This window comes from Monodelphis domestica, chromosome X, assembly GCF_027887165.1.
Source record: "Monodelphis domestica isolate mMonDom1 chromosome X, mMonDom1.pri, whole genome shotgun sequence".
In the NCBI taxonomy this organism is placed as follows: Eukaryota; Metazoa; Chordata; class Mammalia; order Didelphimorphia; family Didelphidae; genus Monodelphis; species Monodelphis domestica.
Window position 1 is genome coordinate 9,530,348 of NC_077235.1, and position 19,158 is coordinate 9,549,505.

Consider the following 19,158-nt stretch of genomic DNA (forward strand, 5'->3'; position numbering starts at 1 on the left):
ACTAATACTCTAGGTCATGTCCACACCAGGACATAGCATCTAAAGAGTATATAATCCCCAGAATTGATGTCCTCTGGGGGACAGCCTTTCCACCCATGCTGTCCCCATGGAGGAACAGCCTTTCCATTCATGCTGTCCTCCCAGGAACTGCTCCCCATCTTGCTGTTCCACCTTGTTATCCTCCCGGCCACTCTCAACATTACTCCCTAAATTAATAAATCTCTCTTTTGTTTTAAAGCCAAGTTTTGGAGTCTTGCATTCTTGCAAAAGGTATCCTTCCCGAACCCCAAAGGGATCCTTCCTGCCCATAACATTAGCACCATAAGGATTTCTCCCCACTGTTTCCGAAAATGGACTTCTTTTTTCAGGGCATCATTTAGTACTGGGTGCCTCAGTTGTTGGCGCCAAAGAAGTGCAGTCTGTGATGCCTGACAGTAGGGACATTCCAGAGGGGAAATCTGGGGCTGGGGGCGGTATATGAGGGTGGGCTTTGCCACCCAGATTGTCTCCTTGAAGGCAGCCCAGTTAAGCAACTTTTACTTCTTTGAATCCTGGACCACGTGCATGCTGTGGGCTCCAGCATATAGTTTAATGTGTGTTTATGTGCATGAATGCTGCTGTCACATGTAAGGCAGGATGACAGGGTAGCAAGTCACAAGTTGTCAGGGCTAAAATACAGTTTTGTTTTCCCATGGCTTTGGCGTGGGATGACACCCCCATTCCCACCCTCCACCCTAACCTCCTTGGTGCACCCTCATAATTCATCCGCCTACAGCACGCAGTCGGTCCATCAGGTTGTTTCTCAAATATGGTCTGCTCAGTGTGTGTTGGCTGCAGCCAGGCCTTCTCCATGCTATTCCTGCATGACTGTGACCACTGCTGTGTCCTGCCCCTGAGAACTGTAAGCAAATGTTTCTGGTTTCCCCCCTGCATCTTGATCTCTGGCTGCTCCGAACACAAAGGGGGCTCTTTCAGAACAGACAAAGGAGGTTTATGATATGTGGGAGGCCAGGGAACAAAGGGTTCTCTCTATTACCAGAAACCAGCTCTAGCTCAGACTCCAAGTACAAGGCCAAATGGGGGGGGGTCAATTGGGGAACACGACTTCCTTGGGAACTGGAGCTCTGCTCGGCTCCACTGAGGCAAAGATCCTCCCTCCGTTTTAGTACCCTAAATCAAGGGTCTCCCACACAGGGCCAAGTACCTGGAAATAGTCTCTTCTCCTGACTTTCAGCAGCTTAGCCTGGAACATTTTTAACTGCCATGAAGCAGAATTGTGCGGGTTAAATAAAAATAACTTCAAAGGAGAGTCCTCAACTCTGGCCTTTCCTGCCTTGGCCTTGAATGACGGATTCTTGCCCCATCACATTTCTGCCCAGCTAGACCTCTGAGCCTTAGGCAAAGGTGCTTGGGAGCAGTGCAAGTGTCTGTTTGGTCTGGTCTGGTTTGGCCTGCTGCTGCTGTTGAATCATCTGTCCTGTCATCCCTCTACTTGCCACCCCCAAAAGCATTCCACAGTCTGATTCCAAGTTCACCAGCTACCCTGCGGATGAGGGCATTCAACAGAACCACTTGCTCAGACGGACTTGGTTTGATCAAGAATAATTTTAATTTATTTTCTTTAATTTTATAAAATTCGTCTTGTAAGAAGGCTCTAAACATTTTATCCTTTATGCATGTTAAAGTTGAAATTCTAAATCAGCAATGAAGAAGATACTCTCAGTTGATTAAATACTGTGTGTGGGCATATAAATGTGGGGGGGTATTTATCTTTCTATCTATCTAGATCTAGATATATATATATATATATATATATAATAGGAGGGAAGTTGAGGAAAGGTTGGTTATTAAGTTAAATCAAAAGAAAACGCAAGGCCTAGACTAACTACTTTTACTTTTCTTGATCTTGATTGGTTTCTTACTAAATCTCTCCCCTCCCCTTCCCTCCCCCACACAGTTTATCTAATCTTGTTTGAAGAAATATTTTGTCCTTTTCAAAAGACCTCACATGTGCCTGAATGCTGCTGAAGGGACTTTGAAAGGAAAAGAAAGAAAGAAAGAAATCTTGCACCCCCAGATGGGTCCTTTACCAAGTAAACACAAAGAAGAGAAGATGCAAATGAAGGAGCCAGCTGCCCAGCTTCCAGATGCCTTCCTCTCTGTCCTTTTTCTCCTTGGGGAGAGTACGCCCTTAGGTTCTGCTGGACTCTGCTCCCTGTCTCCCCCTCCCCTTCCTTCCTCCCTCCCTCCCTCTCTCTCTCTCTCTCTCTCTCTCTCTCTCTCTCTCTCTCTCAAATACCAAAGGACAGTACTAAATCACATCTTCCCTCCCTGGCTAGAAAGAATGGCCAAGTCGGTTCTTTAAATAGAGGTTTGTTTTGCATGGAGCAAAAGGGCAGTTTAGCAATGTTCTCGACCCAAGACCCCGCCTGTGGCCTTGCATTCTGCACGGAGATGGCCATATTTCAATAGAACCCATGACAGTTTCAGGCCCTTTTCCCGCAAAAGAAAAATAACCTGAATGGTCAAGCAATTATCCTGCAGCTCCTTTGGGCTCGAGACCAAAGTTGCAAAGAACGAGAGAAAAATCGGGAAATGTGACATTTACTCTGGTCAGAAACAAATCAAGATCTTCATGTTACTGACTAGTTACTACAACAAACTGCACCCTGGGAAAAGAGCACCATTGTGAAGGCATGACCAAATAGAGGGCATCAGACACAGCTAGTTAATGGGGGGAAGGGCCTGCAGAGGCATGGAATCCAGAGTCAGCCTGCATCCATCAGAGGGATGTCTTCGGTTCTATGGTCAGTCCAATGCTATCTTTGGATCGTTCTCTCTCACACAAACTCGTGTTCGTGTTCGTCTCTACTTCTTAGAAACTACTGGGCTGTCATGGTAGCTGTTCTGTCGTCACGGTTATTTAGTGATAAGATGCTAAGAGCTTAATGTTTCCATTCCCTATCAGTGTGTAAGGCCAGGGGTCTCCTCACCAGCACAGAAACCATGTTCCCTTATGCTATAAGTAGGGTTAGATGAGTTAAGGCTTAAAGATTCCATCAGATCAGGGTCAGTGCTCTCCTTCCATGGCTGAAAGATCCTTGCTCTGACCCTCTTCTCCCAGTTACAGTAGGCAGGCTTGGGCAAATTTTCACGTTTACAGGGGCAATCCTCCCTAGTCCCCACCCCCCATCTTCTCAAATAGTAGTAAGAAGAGAGAAGAGAGTGTTCCACTGTCTATTATAAGATCACTGGCCCCTAAGTAGGGTAATGAAAAAGTGATCGATCTCTCTCTCTCTCTCTCTCTCTCTCTCTCTCTCTCTCTCTCTCTCTCCTTCCTTTCCTCCCTCCGTCCCCCTCTCCCCCTCCCTCTCCTTTCTTCCCCATCAATGGACGGACCTTGGTGAAGAAGGTACCACCTGGTCCTTGGGAGATGCTTAAAAATTGCACACTTCTTTAAGAAAGGAAGTCCCTTTCTTTGCCATTTCCCATTTCTAGCAGGAAGAGTTGAAAAGCCCAATGCTTAAAAAGAGGTACAGAAGGGAGATGATAGAGAACGGCCTCCAGCATTGAGTCTCTCCTTTCTTGTTATACATTATGATTACACAAGGAGGGCCAGTCAGCACTGAAGGCAGAGAGTTAAGATGGGAGATGCAGCATTGCCTGGCTGTCTGGTTAGAGCCTGGCTGTTAGATAAAGAAAGGGAATTCTAGGGAAGTGCTGCCCTGGAGATTAGAACTTGGTGCCTCGGCCCATGAGTTTCAGGACAGCAAAGTTGTATGTGGCCGCGATCATGAAAGTGAGCTGAGAGAAAAAAAAGAGAGTGTGGATCATCAGGAAAGCTCTCCACTTTACCCAGAACAATATGCCTTACTTAGTCCTTCCTCCCGCAGATTTGGCTGGAAGCCTTTGGAGTTACTTCCTTTAAGTGGCCTGGTCCCATACATTCAAAGCAGAGTGGAACAAGCACTAGACTTGAACCTAGCTCTTCTGACTAGGAGGTACAGTCCTCTGCTGCGAGTATGAACAAGTTAATTAACCTTACTGGGCCTCTTCTGAAAAATGGGAATGATACCTGTACGACTCCTCTCTCCTGGTTATAATGAGATAGAGATGTTGATAGTTCCCCTGGCCTGCTTGCCTAGAGGAGTACTTTGAAGGCCTCATTGGATGGCTCAATTTCTGGCACAATTCTTTGGTATGACTCCTGGCCACAGTATCAAAGCTAGTGCTCAGTGGAGGCCCATGCCCAGCCACGGCCACATTCCACTCTTCCTCAGGACTGTGAACCTGAGAGCTTCTTCCCTTCCTGCACATCCTCTTTCTTCTTGCCATCTATTTTTCCTGACTTGATAGCAATTATCAGATTAAAGCAAGTAAGCCCCATTTTGTTCTAGCAGTGGCTTCCTGCAACAGTTGTCTCCGAAGGCAGAGAGGCCCTTTCTTCCTGCCCACAAATAGAACCCTCACCTAAGCTCCTCAGGTACATTTCTCAAGATAATGCAAAGACTATACTTACCAGGGAAACCAGGGTGGCTGCAGCCCCGATGAAGGCCGCAATAAACAGGTGGAAGGTCATTTGGAACTGCAAGGAAACAGCCAGTAATGAATGCCAGGAAAGCAGCACACGTTGGCCAGCTGTTGGCTCACATGTGCATTCTGTATCCCCAACTACATGGGAACCTTTGTGGGGATATGCACTGAGCCTTCTTTGCTCTCCCCTGCAGAACATCCTACGGTGCCCAACACTCTCCTAAAATCCCACCATGCCCATGGCCATCGCCATGAGCCCGCTTCCTTCTTCCCTGGGAATTACTCCCCTCCTGCATCCCCAGGGCATAGCACCTCTCTGTCTCTCAGCAGGGATTAAGAAGAAATTCCGAATTTCTTCTTAAAATCAAATTAAAATTTCTCAAAGAAAGTTTGGATTGGCTTTGCAAAACCTGTGAACAAAACTGCAGAGAGCTATTTGTGGTCTTTTCCCCAGAACAGCAGCAAGTTCCTTCTCCCCCAGGACAGAAAGCAGCATTTCACCTCCTCTCCCTTGAGCCATTTTGGCCAGTGGGCCCCAGCCTCCTTCCTCCAAGATGTGGATTGCTCTGCGGCAAGGGGGTGGGGGAGGGACGGAGAATCAACTTAGCCCAAGCCTTGAGTGACTCAGATGAGCCCATGGTGCCACTGCTGAGAGTGCCCTGTGCTGACGGCCACAGGCAGGAGCCCTCGCTGCCAGTAACCTCCATGGCCACTCACCTCGGCCGTTTTACAGATGGACAGAAGGTTGGAGCCGCACACCTTTCCAGGGAAAGCATTCCAGGGGAGGACACCTGAGCAAGACAAAAATGAGCTATGGTCTGTGCAGGGGAGGCCCAGAGCCCGAAGAAGGCCTGCTCTTTCTAGGAAGAGGAAGGCCTTGGGTGCCCTGCGCACAAAAGGGAATGCTCCACTGGGAATCTGTGGGCCTGAAGGGCCTACTTTGCTGTGGAGGTAACAGCCAACTGGAACATATCCTTCAGCAGTAAGAGCGGGCTAGAAAATTCCCGGCTATGCTATCTTCAAGGAAGCCCTACCCTAGGGAAAAAATTACTCAGGCTTTAACTTATTTGGTCAGGATGAGAAAAGCTGAAAAGAAAGCTTGCAGAGAGCTGAATCTACCTTCTGGGGGAGTTTTAATGAGCCTTAAACCCAGGCAACCAAATTCCCCTGATCTCTGGCTTAGCTGTGTGTATGTTGTGTAAGCTTCCTAAGAGAAGGGGCTCTCTACCTCTTGGTGCTAAATACATGCTTGCAGAATTGGATTTTCTCTGGTTTAATGGTGCCAGTTGGCCCCACAGCCACAAGGGCATCGGCCCATCCACCTGCCCTGGGGTTTCATGTCTTGGCATGTCATCTAAGAGGTTCTACATACCATACATCCTGGCATCAGCACAGAGACTGCCTATGCTGGCTGAGGTCTTGCTGGGGAAGGCAATGGATTGGCAGGTGGTCCAGGTGTTGAAGTATATGTAGACAGGCACAGCAGAGCAAGCAAACACCAGCAGCCAGACAACTGTCAGGGCATAGGTGATGCCCACGAACTACAAAAACAACCCAGATGACCAAGAAAAGGAGGTTACCAAGCAGAGACATCTGAAAGCTGGCTCACAAGCCAGGAGACCCCTGAGCAGTGTGTTCCACACACCAGAGATTCCCAACGATTGAGATGAGAGAGGGGCACCTCTGCCAGGTGGCATGGGACAGTTATCACCCTGGGTTAGAGAGGTTTGCAAGTTAGTTCCTGGGCAGAAAAGGTGCAAAAAACCGGAAGCAGGTCTTGAAAGAAAGCCGTGCCCCATCTTTTCTCCTGCTTTAGGCTGAGCCTGGAAAACGTTCCCGGCTGGGGACCCTTCTGGCCTCCAAACAGAACCCAAAGCCAATTGCAGATCGAACCTGGGGCTCCCAAACAACTTTTCTGAGCCAAGTGCTGGCAGCAGGGGGGGAGTGGCTCCTTAGAGCACTGACAGAAAACATGGGGACCACTCTGGCCTTAGCAAGAGACTGTTGCAGACTCCCAGCCTAATCTAGTCCAAACCCTTCAAGGTCATTTGAGAAGCGGGCCCAGAGACCAGAACTTTCTGGCTTCTACCGCTCCTGCTAATCATCACTTCATTGCCACAACTGTTTCTCCACTTATATCACAGGCACTTCACAACTCTTAGCAGATGTAAAACTGAGCCACTCTGAGGCCCATGTTTCATTGAGCCTCTGATAAAACAGCTTCTTAGCCTAGGAGGAAAAAGGGCATGCCAGCAGAGGTCTTAGAAATGTCTTACTTGAGCAATCACTTCCCAAGACTACCTTGTCCTTTTGGAAACTGATTTGGCCAGGGACCTATGGGAAGAGGAGGCTGAGCCAGCTGAGCACCGCGTTCTTCCAGACCCTCTTGCTCCGGAGTGGCCACCCTTCCAGCCTTGGACAGCTGGGCCCCTGTAGAGGGCCCAGCATTAGGCTGGAACAGGGCCACAGGCTCACCCCAGACTGCCTCCCACCCCTTGTTATTCCCACAAAATCCGGAGGATGATCACCTTGTCGGGATGTCCTAGCCATTTTCCCAAACAATGACACACCCTCTCCAAAGAGTGAGCTTGATGTTGGCCTCTGGAACCCCTCCCCTTCGGGCCCCCTGTTACCGTAGCGCTCAGGCCCTTGCCGCAGATGGTGGTCTTGTAGTCGCCAAAAATCTGTCGGACAGCACCAGTGGTGTAAAAGCCCTCAGCCAAAAGGAGGGCCCCATAAAGGAAGAAGAAAGAAGCGGTGCCATAAATAACATACTGGAAGGCATGGATCCTGGGTGAACAGACAGAAAGAGAAGGGGGGACAGAAGCCTTATTAATTCAGGGCCCAGCTCCTCTTTTGCAAAGTGAGCTCCGTGGTGATGCTGAGAGATGCTCCTTAGAAGGACCTATGTTTGCTCCCCCCTGCTTCCCCAGCAAAAAAAAGGGAGAGAAAGACAGGATAGGATGTCCACAGTGGCACAAGCATGACCCAGCTCTGCCCACAGACCATCCTCACTTACCCTGCATTCTCAAGTATCTAGGTGCTACTCCTTTTATTCCTTTGTCCTAACCCTTCCGGGGTGCTACCTCAAAAAGAGCTAGGACAGGAAATGGGCTAGAGATGAAGAAAGGATGAAAGGAGTGGGTGTCTAACTTGCTACAACATCGCACTGAAAAGACCCAAGCTTGGGAGAAAAGAGATACTTTGGCCCTGGGCCTGAGCACAGCCAGGTGCTAAATAGGACAGCAGCCCCTGTTCTGTCCAGCAGACATGCATCCCCTGAGTCTACCATACCTACCCTGATGGAAGGTCCAACTCAATCAATATTCACCACACCGAGCAGAAGTTAGCAGAAAATAGGTGAGCAAACAGAAGATAGGTGGGCAGCTTGCTCTTTTACCTGTTGGTATGTTAGGGGCTAATTCTAACAGCCAGTTCTGGCCACAGTTTGGGATGGGGGTATGGGGGGAGGGACACAGAGCAGATCTCCAGGAAAGAGAAAGGGAAATACTTACACATTCATGAGATATTCATAGTCTTGGTAGTTTTTGGAAAAGTAGGTCTCAATCAACTTCTCTGTGCCAGTGAGTGCCTCATGTCCACAGCCACAGAACAGTGCTACCCCAAAGAAACACAGCCCAGTGGCCACCAGGGAAGCAAAGGGTGCCCCGACCATACATCTTGCACAGCACTCTAACAAGCCTAGGAGAGAGAGGAGATCAGAAGTCAAGGGTTTAGGGCAGTAATGGTGAACCTTTTGGAGATGGCATGCCCAAACTGTACCTTCAAGCTGCCTGTGAGCCATCCCACCCCTGCATTACCCCAGACAGGGGAAGGAGGAAGTGCTCACATTGCACTGCTGAGAAGAGGAGTGGAGCATGTGAAAAATGTCCTCAGGCACTGTGGAGAGGCGGAACAGAGCAGCCCCCTCTGGCACATGGAGGCACACGTGCCATGGATTTGCCAACACTGGTTTAGGGCAATCCTGATGGCACTATTACACCTCTCCATTCTCTGACTGACAAGCTCTATTTGAATAGCAACATCAAGTCTCCAGGTTAGATCCCCCAAAACCCAGACTCAGCGCTCTAGAACTGGCAAGAAATTCAGCCTTGAAGGAAAGATTACACCTGCTTCTTGAGTACAGACTGAACAAACTACAGCTTATGAAGAATTCAGAGAAGTGTGGGAAGATTTACATGAACTGATATAAAAGAAACCAAAAAACAATCTGCAAATCATCAAGGGGGTAAAGCAAAGCACTATAGAAGCCCTCCAAGATTCTAAACACACTAACTCACCCTCTTCTTAGTGGAGACTTGGTCTAGGGACAGAATGAGACAAGGGAAATGGCAGCTTTCCTCCAAAGTCCAAAAAAATGCATTAATCAAATGCATAACTCAAAAAGGAAAATAAACCCTAGAAAGACCCACAAGAAATCAAGGTGAACCTGGGAGAGATTCAATCTGCTCACTCTCTCCTTTTGGTCCCCTTGGTTTATTTTTACACTCAACCAACAAGTACTTAGTGCACAATTCAGGTATATCCTACCCTCGAGAAGCTTATGGTCTAATTGGCAAGTTCAACTAGATCCCCAGTGATATAAGATGCAAGATGAACAGTACAGACAAAGGCTCCAGGAGTTCTGAGAGTGTGACTGGGTCCCTTGGGGCTAAATGGAGTAACTGCAATGTAAGCTATGCTTAGAGGGACAGGTGATAAAAAAGAATCACTCACATTCTTGAGTCCTTCTCTTGACTGTGGCAGAGAGGTAAAGATGAGATTGAAGCTGAACAGTCAGTAAATTGTCAGAGCAAGGCTTTCCTTTAATTCAAACAGCTATTATATACCCATTATGTGTCAGACACTGTGCTAGGCACCCAGGCCCAAGCAGCCTTGGACCTTCAGAAGCTCCCATGAGGAGGGGCTCAGAGCTCTTCACACCCAGCACTCTCTCTTTTCCTCCTTCTCACCAGGAGGCATGGTGGGCCTTCCCTGGATTAGGGAGCTGCATCAATCTGGAAGGAGTTCACTCACGACAATGTTTATGTTTTCTTAGCTTAGGGAGATGGGAGAGAGTCCAAGAAGGCAGAAATGACTGCCAGGGGAGGAGATGGCACTGACAAATGCAAACAGGGTACTTACTGCTCTCTCCAGACCTAATGATTTCTTTAAAATTTTGCTTTGTTCTTTGTATCCTGGCTTGGCCAATATCAGCAGCCAATGGACCACATTGTGGTCCTATCCAAGCAAGAAAGCAGTAAAGCATGAAATTCCTTTCTGTGGTGAGAAAAATTTCCCAAAGGAAGAGAATCAGGTGTCTTTGAAAGGCCAACAGTCTCTGATGAGGCTAAAATTCCAAACCCAGTCTCTTGGCCCAACCAGAGTTAGCTAATATATGTATGTGACTCAATGCAGAAGAGAGCTTGCCCCCAGCCATTGCCCTCTTCATCCAGGGGGCTGTGAAAGAGAAGAGACCAAGCAAAGGACAAACAGAAACAAAATGCACTGCCTGCAGAGAAGGAACTTATTGCCTGATTTCCTATAGACCCACAGCACTTTCTTTTCAGCCTTGTCCATAGGAACATGATAATTGGCACAGTCTAGTTACATTACAGAAACGTCAGTGAAAATCTAAATCCTGGTGGGATTGCCTTCCCTCACAGAGCAAACACACAGTCATTGGAATCTTTGGAATGCCAATAGACCCAGGAGGGGCTAAGAAGCAGAGACTGGCAGAAATGGAAGGGGCCTTTGAGATCCCTAATGCTGATGGCTTCAATAGAGAGGGGAAGCAGAGATTTGAGAAATTATTCATCAGCCCTACAGCCCTGGCTTGGCCTTCCAAACATACCAAAGAGTAGACTGTGCGTGGCTAACAGGGAACTGTGTTTTACATGACTTCATACATATAATGAGTATCGTATTTCTTGCCTTCTTGATTGGTAGGGCAGGTGGGTAGTGGAAGGGAGAGAATTTGGAACTGAAAAGAAAAATTAAATTTAAATTTAAAAATCCCACATCCTAATACCCAAGACTAGGCTTCAAAACCCAACTCAAACCAAAAAAAGTGGTCATATTAGCAACAAACTAAGCTCCCTTGGCCTCTTCCTTTGAACCACGGTGAGTGTGTCAGGCCTGTTTTAAGGATCAAATAAGAGCATATATATGTAAAGTCCTTTATGGGCCTTAAAGGGCTAAATATATATATGAGCTATTATTATTAGTGGTGGTAGGAGTAGAATGAAAGGATTCAGCCTCTGGTTAAAGTGACTATTTCATCCAGCCATATTCTTCATATCTGTCACCACAGTGATATCTGCCCAGATCAGGAATCCTCTTGGTCTATGCCATCCCTGACAATTTTATCCCGCCTCTACATAAAGGTGTTCAGTGACCAAGAGTTCAGTAGCTCTTGAAGCAGCCTCTTGTACTCAGGGTTGGAAATCTGACCTTTATATTGAGATTAAACCTTGCCTTCCCATCCCTTGTGCCGCTCTCCAAGATAAAGCAGCCCAAGACTCATTCTATTTGAAGTGCTTTGGAGTAAGCAGGACCAAGAGGCCCGCATATAGAATGTCCACAAGAACATAAAGGAAAAACCAGCAGGACCCCGGAACTCGGCTCAAGCACTGACCCGAATAGGGCCATCAGCCAGTCATCTGAAGCGGAGAGGTGTCACTGGTAGACTACAGAGGCATTTACTATTCTGTACAATCCATGTGTCTGCTTTGCCTAACCATATGCTTCTTTGTTCTTTGTTATGAGCGCAGAAAGAGGCAAAGCCCTTTTTAGAGCAACATAAAAATAAAATCAAGCCCTTCGTGCTCTAGTCCTCACCCCTCTGGCTTCCAGCCTTTGGACATAGTCTAGGCTGTCAATGTCCCTTCTAAGATGTGGTGCCCACGGGTGACCACAGCACTCCAGCTGGGGCCCAGTGTTGTGTCACTGCTGAGAATGAAGTACAAGTTTAGTCAGCAAGAACTTTTCAAAAGAGAGCTTGGGTAGGCCTGGGCTTCTGTTTGCCCACACAATGTGTGAGAGTGCCAGAGAGATGGTGCCTTGTAGTACAAGCCTGGAATTGAGTCTTCTGCCTCTGGGAAGTAAAGGAAAAGTATATTTCTTGTTCCCAAGCTGTCACACCTTTTTTTTTGTTCTGAGCTAAGAGAAAAGGAGACTCAGGTGGACAGTGGTGAGCTTTTCCTTCTGTGTCTCCAACTCTCTGTTCCTTGTTGTTCTCTCATCCTAATCTCTTCTTTTTTTTAATCCTCACCTTCCATCTTGGAATCGATACTGTGTATCACTTCCAAGGCAGAAGAGTGGTAAGGGCTAGGCAATGGGGGTCAAGTGACTTGCCCAGGGTCACACAGCTGGGAAGTGTCTGAGGCCAGATTTGAAGCCAGGAACTCCCGTCTCTAGGCCTGGCTCTCAATCCACTGAGCTACCCAACTGCCCCCCCTAATCTCTTCTTCTAAAGAAGGGTCCTTCAATTCCAGGAGGCATCAGGGATCCCACTGCTTCCTTCTCACCCTGGCACAAGGTCAGGACTTAGACAGAGCCCTCAACAATTTCCAGGACAAAGGGGCTTTTTGTACCAGGGCCACCTCTCTCCAGCCTCCTTAGGATTCTGTTATAGGGGCTGGGGGTGGATGGGGGGAGGAATAGACAACAATGGAAATGCTCTGGGTAAGTAGAGGGTTAAGGGTGCCACCCACAGCAACTGCCAACCACTGTCCAGAATGCCCAAAACTGGGCAGGCCCATGCAGTAACAATCAGTGGGACCAAAGCTGCACTTGAAAAGGCTCCCCACTCCCCAGCTCAGTACATTTGCTCTGCATGTGTATGCTGCTCTGAATAGCCAGAAGATCTTCCTTTGGGATGCTCCCAGCTCCAGCAAAGGCTGAACTGGGAAGGCGGTATTTGACTTGCCAACACCAGTTATGATGTCCTTTCATTCTCCTTTTCCCTAGACCTCAAACACCCTAGCATAGCTCTCTTGGTGCCTCATTTGCAGCTAAAAACAAAGGAAGAGAAAAAGCAGAAGTTTCAGCCCCAAATCCAAAGGCACCACTGAAATCAACAGCACTGGAGAAATCTATTGCTTGTTAGCTAGAAGCAGCTCCTCCATAATGTGGAAACCCACGTCTGCCCATTAGCACTGGGATCAGCACCAGGACTAGGGACAGCAGCAAGACCAAGCCCAAGACCAAAGTCAGTCAGCATCAGGATAGTTGGATTTCAGAGCCACCACTGGCACCTTTGGCTCCTGGGGCAAGCAGCCTGAAAGGCACCAGCAAAATCACCTTTGAAATTCACAATGTGACCATAAAAAAGGAATGAAGACAAATGCAGGCGGCATCTAGGAATCTCTATGAGAGCCTGGGCCCAGAAACTCTGAGCATGCAAAGAACCCCAGTAGCCCTGCCATAGTTACATCTCCAAATGGGAAAAGCCAGGAATATGGGCCCCCAGAATGCTCATGTCAATCCTCAGTCTTATGACCGAGGCTTACTTGGGCTGGTTAGATGAGGTCCAATGGAAGTATCTAGTATTTACAGTGCAAAAGGCCAAATGGTTTGCTTGAATCTAGGAGAGTGTTTTCCGAGTGTGTCTTGTCAGAACACATTGGTCTTAGGAACCTGCAGGAGAAACTATGTGATAGTTATCAGATGGCAGCATATCCTCAAACTCCTCAGGATAATACAAGAAAATCTGACTCCTGATGGTCACAGCACGCATCTCTATACTGGATGGAGCCTCTCTACCACTCTGTGACACAGGCACTCCAGGTATTATTCTTCCCATTGTATGGATGAGGAAACTGAGGCTGAGATGAATAAAGTGACTTCCTTCAGGTCATTCAGCTAGGAAGGCTCAGAGATGGGATTTCCATCTAAGTCCTTCCTGAAACACAGTCCCCTATACTTTCCATTTCATGAGGAGCAGCTTGGCATAGAGTGAGGTACTCTGGCCTTGAAGAAGGAGACAATAATTATTGCGTTACCTACATCCTAACATCATTTGAGAAAATGCTTCGCAAATTTTAAAGCAAGACAAAAATGTGAAGAACAGTAACAGTTGAGAAGACTCTGCCAAGAAATGGCGAAGATAAGAATTGATACCTCCTGGTGCCTGTCTTCAAGCGCATTTGGCTTACAGTCAGAAGAGCTGGCTTCAATCCCAGCTCTGTCACCTACTATCTTGTAAGTCCTTAGACAAGTTACTTCATGGGGCTGGGCCTCAGTTTCCTCATCTGAAAAATGAGAGGGTTGGACTTGGTGACCTCTGAGGTCCCCTCCAGCTCTAAGATTCTGTTTTCTTGGGATCCTTTCTCTCCAGCTAGACTAAAACCTGTGAAAACATTAAAAGACAGTGTAAGACCGTGGCCAATCCAAAAGGCTCTGGGAAGCCAGGAAGAGGAGTTCGACTCAGTGCTGGCTACAGGCCATTCACTGCCAATTCTCTATCCTGGTTGGCCAACCTTGTCTCATTCAGAGTAAGCCATCATTGGACCCGAAGACCTTTCACCTCGATGTTCTGCATGATGACCTAGGGGTCACAAAGTATATTTCCAGCTGGAGATTTAGGGACTATCACTCAGACCAATGCCAACCTGAAAAGACTGGACTCCCCCCCAAAGCCATCACCTTGACCAGAAGCTAGATCCTCAAGCCTTCATTCCCTTCCCCATCTTCCCTTTGGTGAGGGATTCAATGGTGAAAGGTCAGCAGCAATGAAGGAACTCATCAAAGGAAGGGGAAGACAGGGCCAGCAGAAAGCAGCCCTGCAGAATCCCTAGTCTATCTCTTTCATCTATTGGACAGACAGGGAACCTAGGGGTACACTCCAGTAAGAGGGAAGCGTGCCTCGTCTCAGCCGTGGAAGCACCCAGGACCTGCCCCTATCAGTAGAGCCTTTCTTCATAGGGGCTTATGGCAGGCCCAAGATGCTGGAACAGCTGTGACTGATGCTGGGAATGGATGAGGTTTGGTGGGTGGGTTCTAGGCCTGAAAGAACAAACAGCAGGCAGAGGCAGAGAAAAACAATAAGCCCTCTGCCAAGAAGAGCACAGTCAGACAAAAAGCCTTATCTGGGAGCTGGCTTCCTTCCCCGTTGCATGCCTTTGTTCTTTCCTCATTTGCTGCCTTTGCAGTGTATCTGGCTTCTGGGGACCAATCAAAGCCTGCCTGGGGTATGGGAGAGGAGAGACCAAAATGGGTGAACCCAGAGGCAATCTGCTGCAAGACATCCTCGCCATTAGTTTGCTGAGGAAGCTTAGCCAAGTCCCTTCCTTTTTCTCAGTCTAAGGTTTTCTCATCACTAAATAAGAGAGCTGGATGAGGTGGTGATCAGTATTCCATTGAGGATCTGTCTGTCCATTTGGGGACAGACTTCCCGGCAGCATTAGCATCTAGCCCATTCTGCCCATCCTTGAGTACCGTGGGTGGAAGGCAGAAGTGAGAACGTGGTCCAGAGAAAGCCTGGGCAGACCCATGTGCTCAGGCACTCCTGACCTGCAAGAAAGTGGCCAAATCCCTTCAGGTCCCTGAGCCCGTTTCCTCCTCTTCAGGGAAGGGAGGCTACGTACGATTATGGGAACAGGTTCCAGCCCCAATAGGCTTGGAAACAGGTTTTGTCCCTGTCCTTCCCTTTCCTCTCCCCACAAAAAATCCAGAAACTCTGGGTGTAGCTGCCAATCCCTTCAGAAAAGCAGGCCCGTTTCTTCTTTTCTTGCCTCATGGGACCATAGAATCCAGCCCTCTCATTCAGATGGGGAACCTAAAGCCCCAAATGCCCCAAGTAGTAGATAGCCAAGCAGGGAACTGAACCTAGGTCCTCTGCCTATAAATCCAAGCCTTTCCTCCCTTCCAGGAGGAGAATCTCTCTCCCAGCTGTTCTGTCTGCCTCTCCCAGAGCTCACTGGTCACCAGCCTTGGTAGGGAGGAGGGACAAAAGCATACTAGCTCAGGAATGGACTGGCTAAATGAGAACTTGTTGGTTTGGTCCCTTTGCAGTTCTCAGCTCCCTGACATCTCCCAGGTAACTTTGAGTCTGCTGTGATGGGGCTCAGTTTATCCTCTGGTGCTCTGGGGTATTGGGCTGAGTCGTGACCCTTGGCCTTCAGACTCTTCTCCTGAGCTCACCCCACTCACACACTCTTCCTTCTGGGTAAACAGCAGCCCTTGGAGCAGAGCACAGGATATCTGGTTACCTGGGCAACAGCCACAATTCCCAGACAACAGACTAAAGAACGACTCTGGGAGCCAAAGTTTTATTGCTCTAAAAGGGGCGATTAATGACCACAAATTGTTGTTATCGTTGTCCCCCACCAAAGCCACATTGTACCGTGCTGTCATTGGCATCATCCCTGTAGCAGCCTTCACAGGGGCCAGGACTGACACTCCAGCACTCTGCCGGGCCGTTCCAAGAATACATGGCTATAAGTTGGCTGGGGCCACAACCCTGTGCATCACCTGCAAGGTGGCCTTATTTCCATGGTCCAGAGCGGGGTTCCAGTACCTTAAGGCCTCTCCGTCTAGCAGTCCCCTCTAACTGAGGTCATCTTGTCCTGCTAAAATCCAGAGCCTGCTCCTGGCCCGTGGAAAGGCATTGAGCTTCTTCTCCCCCTTCCCTTCCTATCTAGAACCTGTCCTCTTTTCCCTAGCCCATACGGCAAGTCCCTGGGGTCTCCGAGGACCAGAGTCCAGCATCCCACTTGTCCCCCAAGTCACTGCTGTGGTTTCTGACACCAACACCTAGAATGCTCCAAGAGGTCATTCTGGAAAGGCGTCAGAGCCAGCCTAGAAGTCAGGCTGTCACGGGCTGACAGGAATCTTCCCGTTCACTGCACTGTTTAATACTATTGACAACCCTATTGGGGGAGGGAGGGCCAGAGCAATTATTATCATCCCCATGTTCTAAGTGAGGAAATGGATGCCCACATTTCTCTAGCACTTTTCTGCAGATTATCTATCTCTCTTAAATCTCACAACAACCCTGGGAGGGAGATGCCATTATTAGCCCCATTTTACACAGGAGAAAACTAAGGCTCAGGGAAGTTGAGGGACTTTCTCCACTAGATGTGTCAGAGGTAGGATGCAAACCCAGATCCTCCCCAACTCTTGCCTGATTTCTCTACACCACCCCATAAAGGCTGAAAGGACTGTTAGAGGCCATCTAAACCAATTACTTAATTTTACAGATAGGGAAAGTGAAGGCTGAGGTCCAAGGCAATAAAGGACCTTAGAAATGAGGGCATCCAAATATTTCCTTTTACAGGAGGCCACTGAGGCCCAAAGAGTGACTTGACCAAGGTGGCACAATTAGTGAGCGACAGAACTGGGAACTCTCGATTCCTCTGCCAGATCTCTTTCCATGACATTCTTCTACTTGAACAAGGTCTGCAAAGACACAACTCTGTACACTGAGGCAACTAGATGGCACAGTGGATAGAGGGCTGGGCCTAGAATCAGAAAGACCCGAGTTCAAATGTGGACTCAGACACTTAGTAACTATGTGACCACGGGCAAGTCACTTTTCTTCTGTCTCTCAGTTTTCTCATCTGTAAAATGAGGTTAACGATAGCACTCGCCTCCCAGGGGTGTTGTTTTTTAAATAAGCTAAACCTAGCACAGTGCTTGGCACATAGTAAGGACTGGATACATGCTCCTTTCCTCTCTTTATTGCTGCCCATCCTACTGAGACCTTACTAAGCCCTTTAACACAAAAGTCTGGGGAACTGGAGCTGCGTGTGATTGGGGCATCCTGCCTATAGGAAGCCTGCATTTCTAGAGCAGTAAAGCCCACTCGCTTTACTGCAGGACACTTGGGTTGCCAGATGGGCTGGCATAGCTCGACCCCCAAAGCCCCTGCTGAGAGAGAAGGTGCCAGAGGGCACAACCACAGGCTCGGCTGTGAGCCAAGCCTCCCTTCCTTTAATCTCCCAACCCAGGAAGAGATTACAGAGCCCAGCAGCAGAGGGGCCATGCTCTGTGGGCCAGGAGCCAGCTGAAGGGGAGGCTCAGACACTGCTCAGGCTCTTTGAGTTATGAAGGAGGAAGACAGAAAAATGGAGCTAGGCAGAAGGAGAAGGGCAAATGCGGCTGAAATGGAGAGAAAGGAAGCAGTAGGCACACGGCACCCTCAGGAAAGGAGGCACTAAGGTTCCAAAAGCAAGTGCTCTGGTCCGAGGACCAACAGAAACCCAGGACCTGGAATTAGGAAGTAGGAAAGCTTAGCCTGCTGCCCTGAAGCCCTGGCCAGTGCAGCCTGCCTTCCGAGCATCACTGCCCAAAGTTCTTGGGAAACTCACCCATGTCTTTGGGACTCCGGACTCCAACTGGGCTTGGCTGTTTATCCCGCTGTGGGTTAGCTGGCTTGTTTCAGTGAGGAGAATCCTGGCTGCTCTCTCCTTTCCTCTCCCTCCTCGTCCTTTACTTTTTCACTCTGAATATCTTTGTCCTCTTCTCCAGCAAAGAAAAGGGCTTGCTGATTGACAGCCAACCCCCTTAAAGGGACAGGCCTCCTTTCCTCCTCCTCTTCCTCCTCCCTCCTGCCCCCCTCTCCTCCCCTTCCCCCCCACTCCAGGATACTCCCTTCTAAGTCTTAGGACTTGTTGTGTCTTCGCCTCTCCCCCGGAGCTGCCAGCTTTCAGCTTATTTGCCCTTCTCTGCTGCCAGTGTGCTTTTCCACGCTTCTTCAGTAGCACCAAAAACTGTAGCTTAGCGGGTAGCCAGAAAGAAAGTTATTCGGGCATCCCGATGGCACTGGGAGGGTGGGGTGGAGTAACCTTCCAAAGAGGAGAAGCTCCCAGAACCCCAAACACAGGTCAGCCTGGAAAATGGCTAGTTGCCTGGCCCAAAGTGAACTATCACTCAGCAAACACTGGGCACTGCGCCAGGTGCTGGGGCACGAAATGGACCCTACCCTCTAGGAGCTCACGTTCTCATGAAAGCCCTGACCCTGGGGAAAGGCAGAGGCTGAGACACCCAGCCCCAAAGCAAAGCAAGAGGCCGAAAGCCCTAGGGTGCCCTTCTTAAGTGCCTGCTGTGTATAAGGGCTGGGTGTGCTAGGCCCTGGGGATCCAGAGGTGAAAGGAAACAAGCCTACGTGGGGAGGGGGCCGTGCTTGGACACAACTAGGTCAACCACACTCTATTCCAAGCGACCCTCCTCGGCCCAGGAGGTGGGGAGCACTGTCCGAACAGGGGTCCAGGAGGCGAGGGGTGGCCGGCCCTTGAGCTGAGGCCTGAAGAGGAGGCCTAGATGAGAAGAGAGGATTCTAAAGATGGGGTACAGCCTGAGCAGAGGCACAGGAAGAGGAGCTGATGGAACCCTGGCTAGCAGGACCAGCAAGTAAGGCAGTTTGGCTGCTGCACACTTGAGGTGGGAGAGGGAGGGAAGGGATGAGAGAGTGGACGGAAGAGACCATTCATGTGAAGTTAGTCTGCAAAGAAAGGCTGAAGCTAAGCCAAAGAACTTGAAATGTCAAACAAACCGGCCATTAGCGTCTCATCCTACAGGGAACAGGGAGTCACTGAAGCATCTTGAGCCAGGGGTTTGGGGTTCAGCAGCTAAGTGGAAGGAGACCTATTAGGAGGCTTCTGCAATGGTTTGGGCAAGGAG

The 19,158-nt window shown here is 48.9% G+C and overlaps 1 protein-coding gene across 2 annotated transcripts; it reads right to left on the minus strand.

The window, feature by feature from the left end:
• Positions 1–1,586: 1,586 nt before the first annotated feature.
• On the minus strand, positions 1,587–18,498 carry PLP1 (proteolipid protein 1). 2 transcript variants are annotated; one of them, XM_007507776.3, is made up of 7 exons: positions 17,847–18,498; positions 8,049–8,235; positions 7,062–7,323; positions 5,906–6,074; positions 5,251–5,324; positions 4,520–4,585; positions 1,587–3,804 (listed from the first exon to the last, which is right to left on the minus strand). In XM_007507776.3, exons 1-7 carry the CDS (start codon positions 17,848–17,850, stop codon positions 3,733–3,735), a joined length of 834 nt encoding a protein of 277 aa, XP_007507838.1. In that variant the 5' UTR covers positions 17,851–18,498; the 3' UTR covers positions 1,587–3,732. The 2 variants fall into 2 exon arrangements, with proteins under 2 accessions (XP_007507838.1, XP_007507839.1); XM_007507777.3 differs by having other exon boundaries at positions 7,167–7,323; positions 17,847–18,352.
• Between the last annotated feature and the right edge of the window lie 660 nt (positions 18,499–19,158).

Bases quoted from the DNA above. Each gene is read 5' to 3' on its own strand.
- PLP1 (XM_007507776.3), bottom strand. The intron at 6,075-7,061 runs GTGATCATCCTC...TTGTTTTTGTAG, and splicing joins GGCTAGGACATCCCGACAAG to TTCGTGGGCATCACCTATGC. The intron at 5,325-5,905 runs GTATGTAGAACC...TGTCTTGCTCAG, and splicing joins TGCTGATGCCAGGATGTATG to GTGTCCTCCCCTGGAATGCT.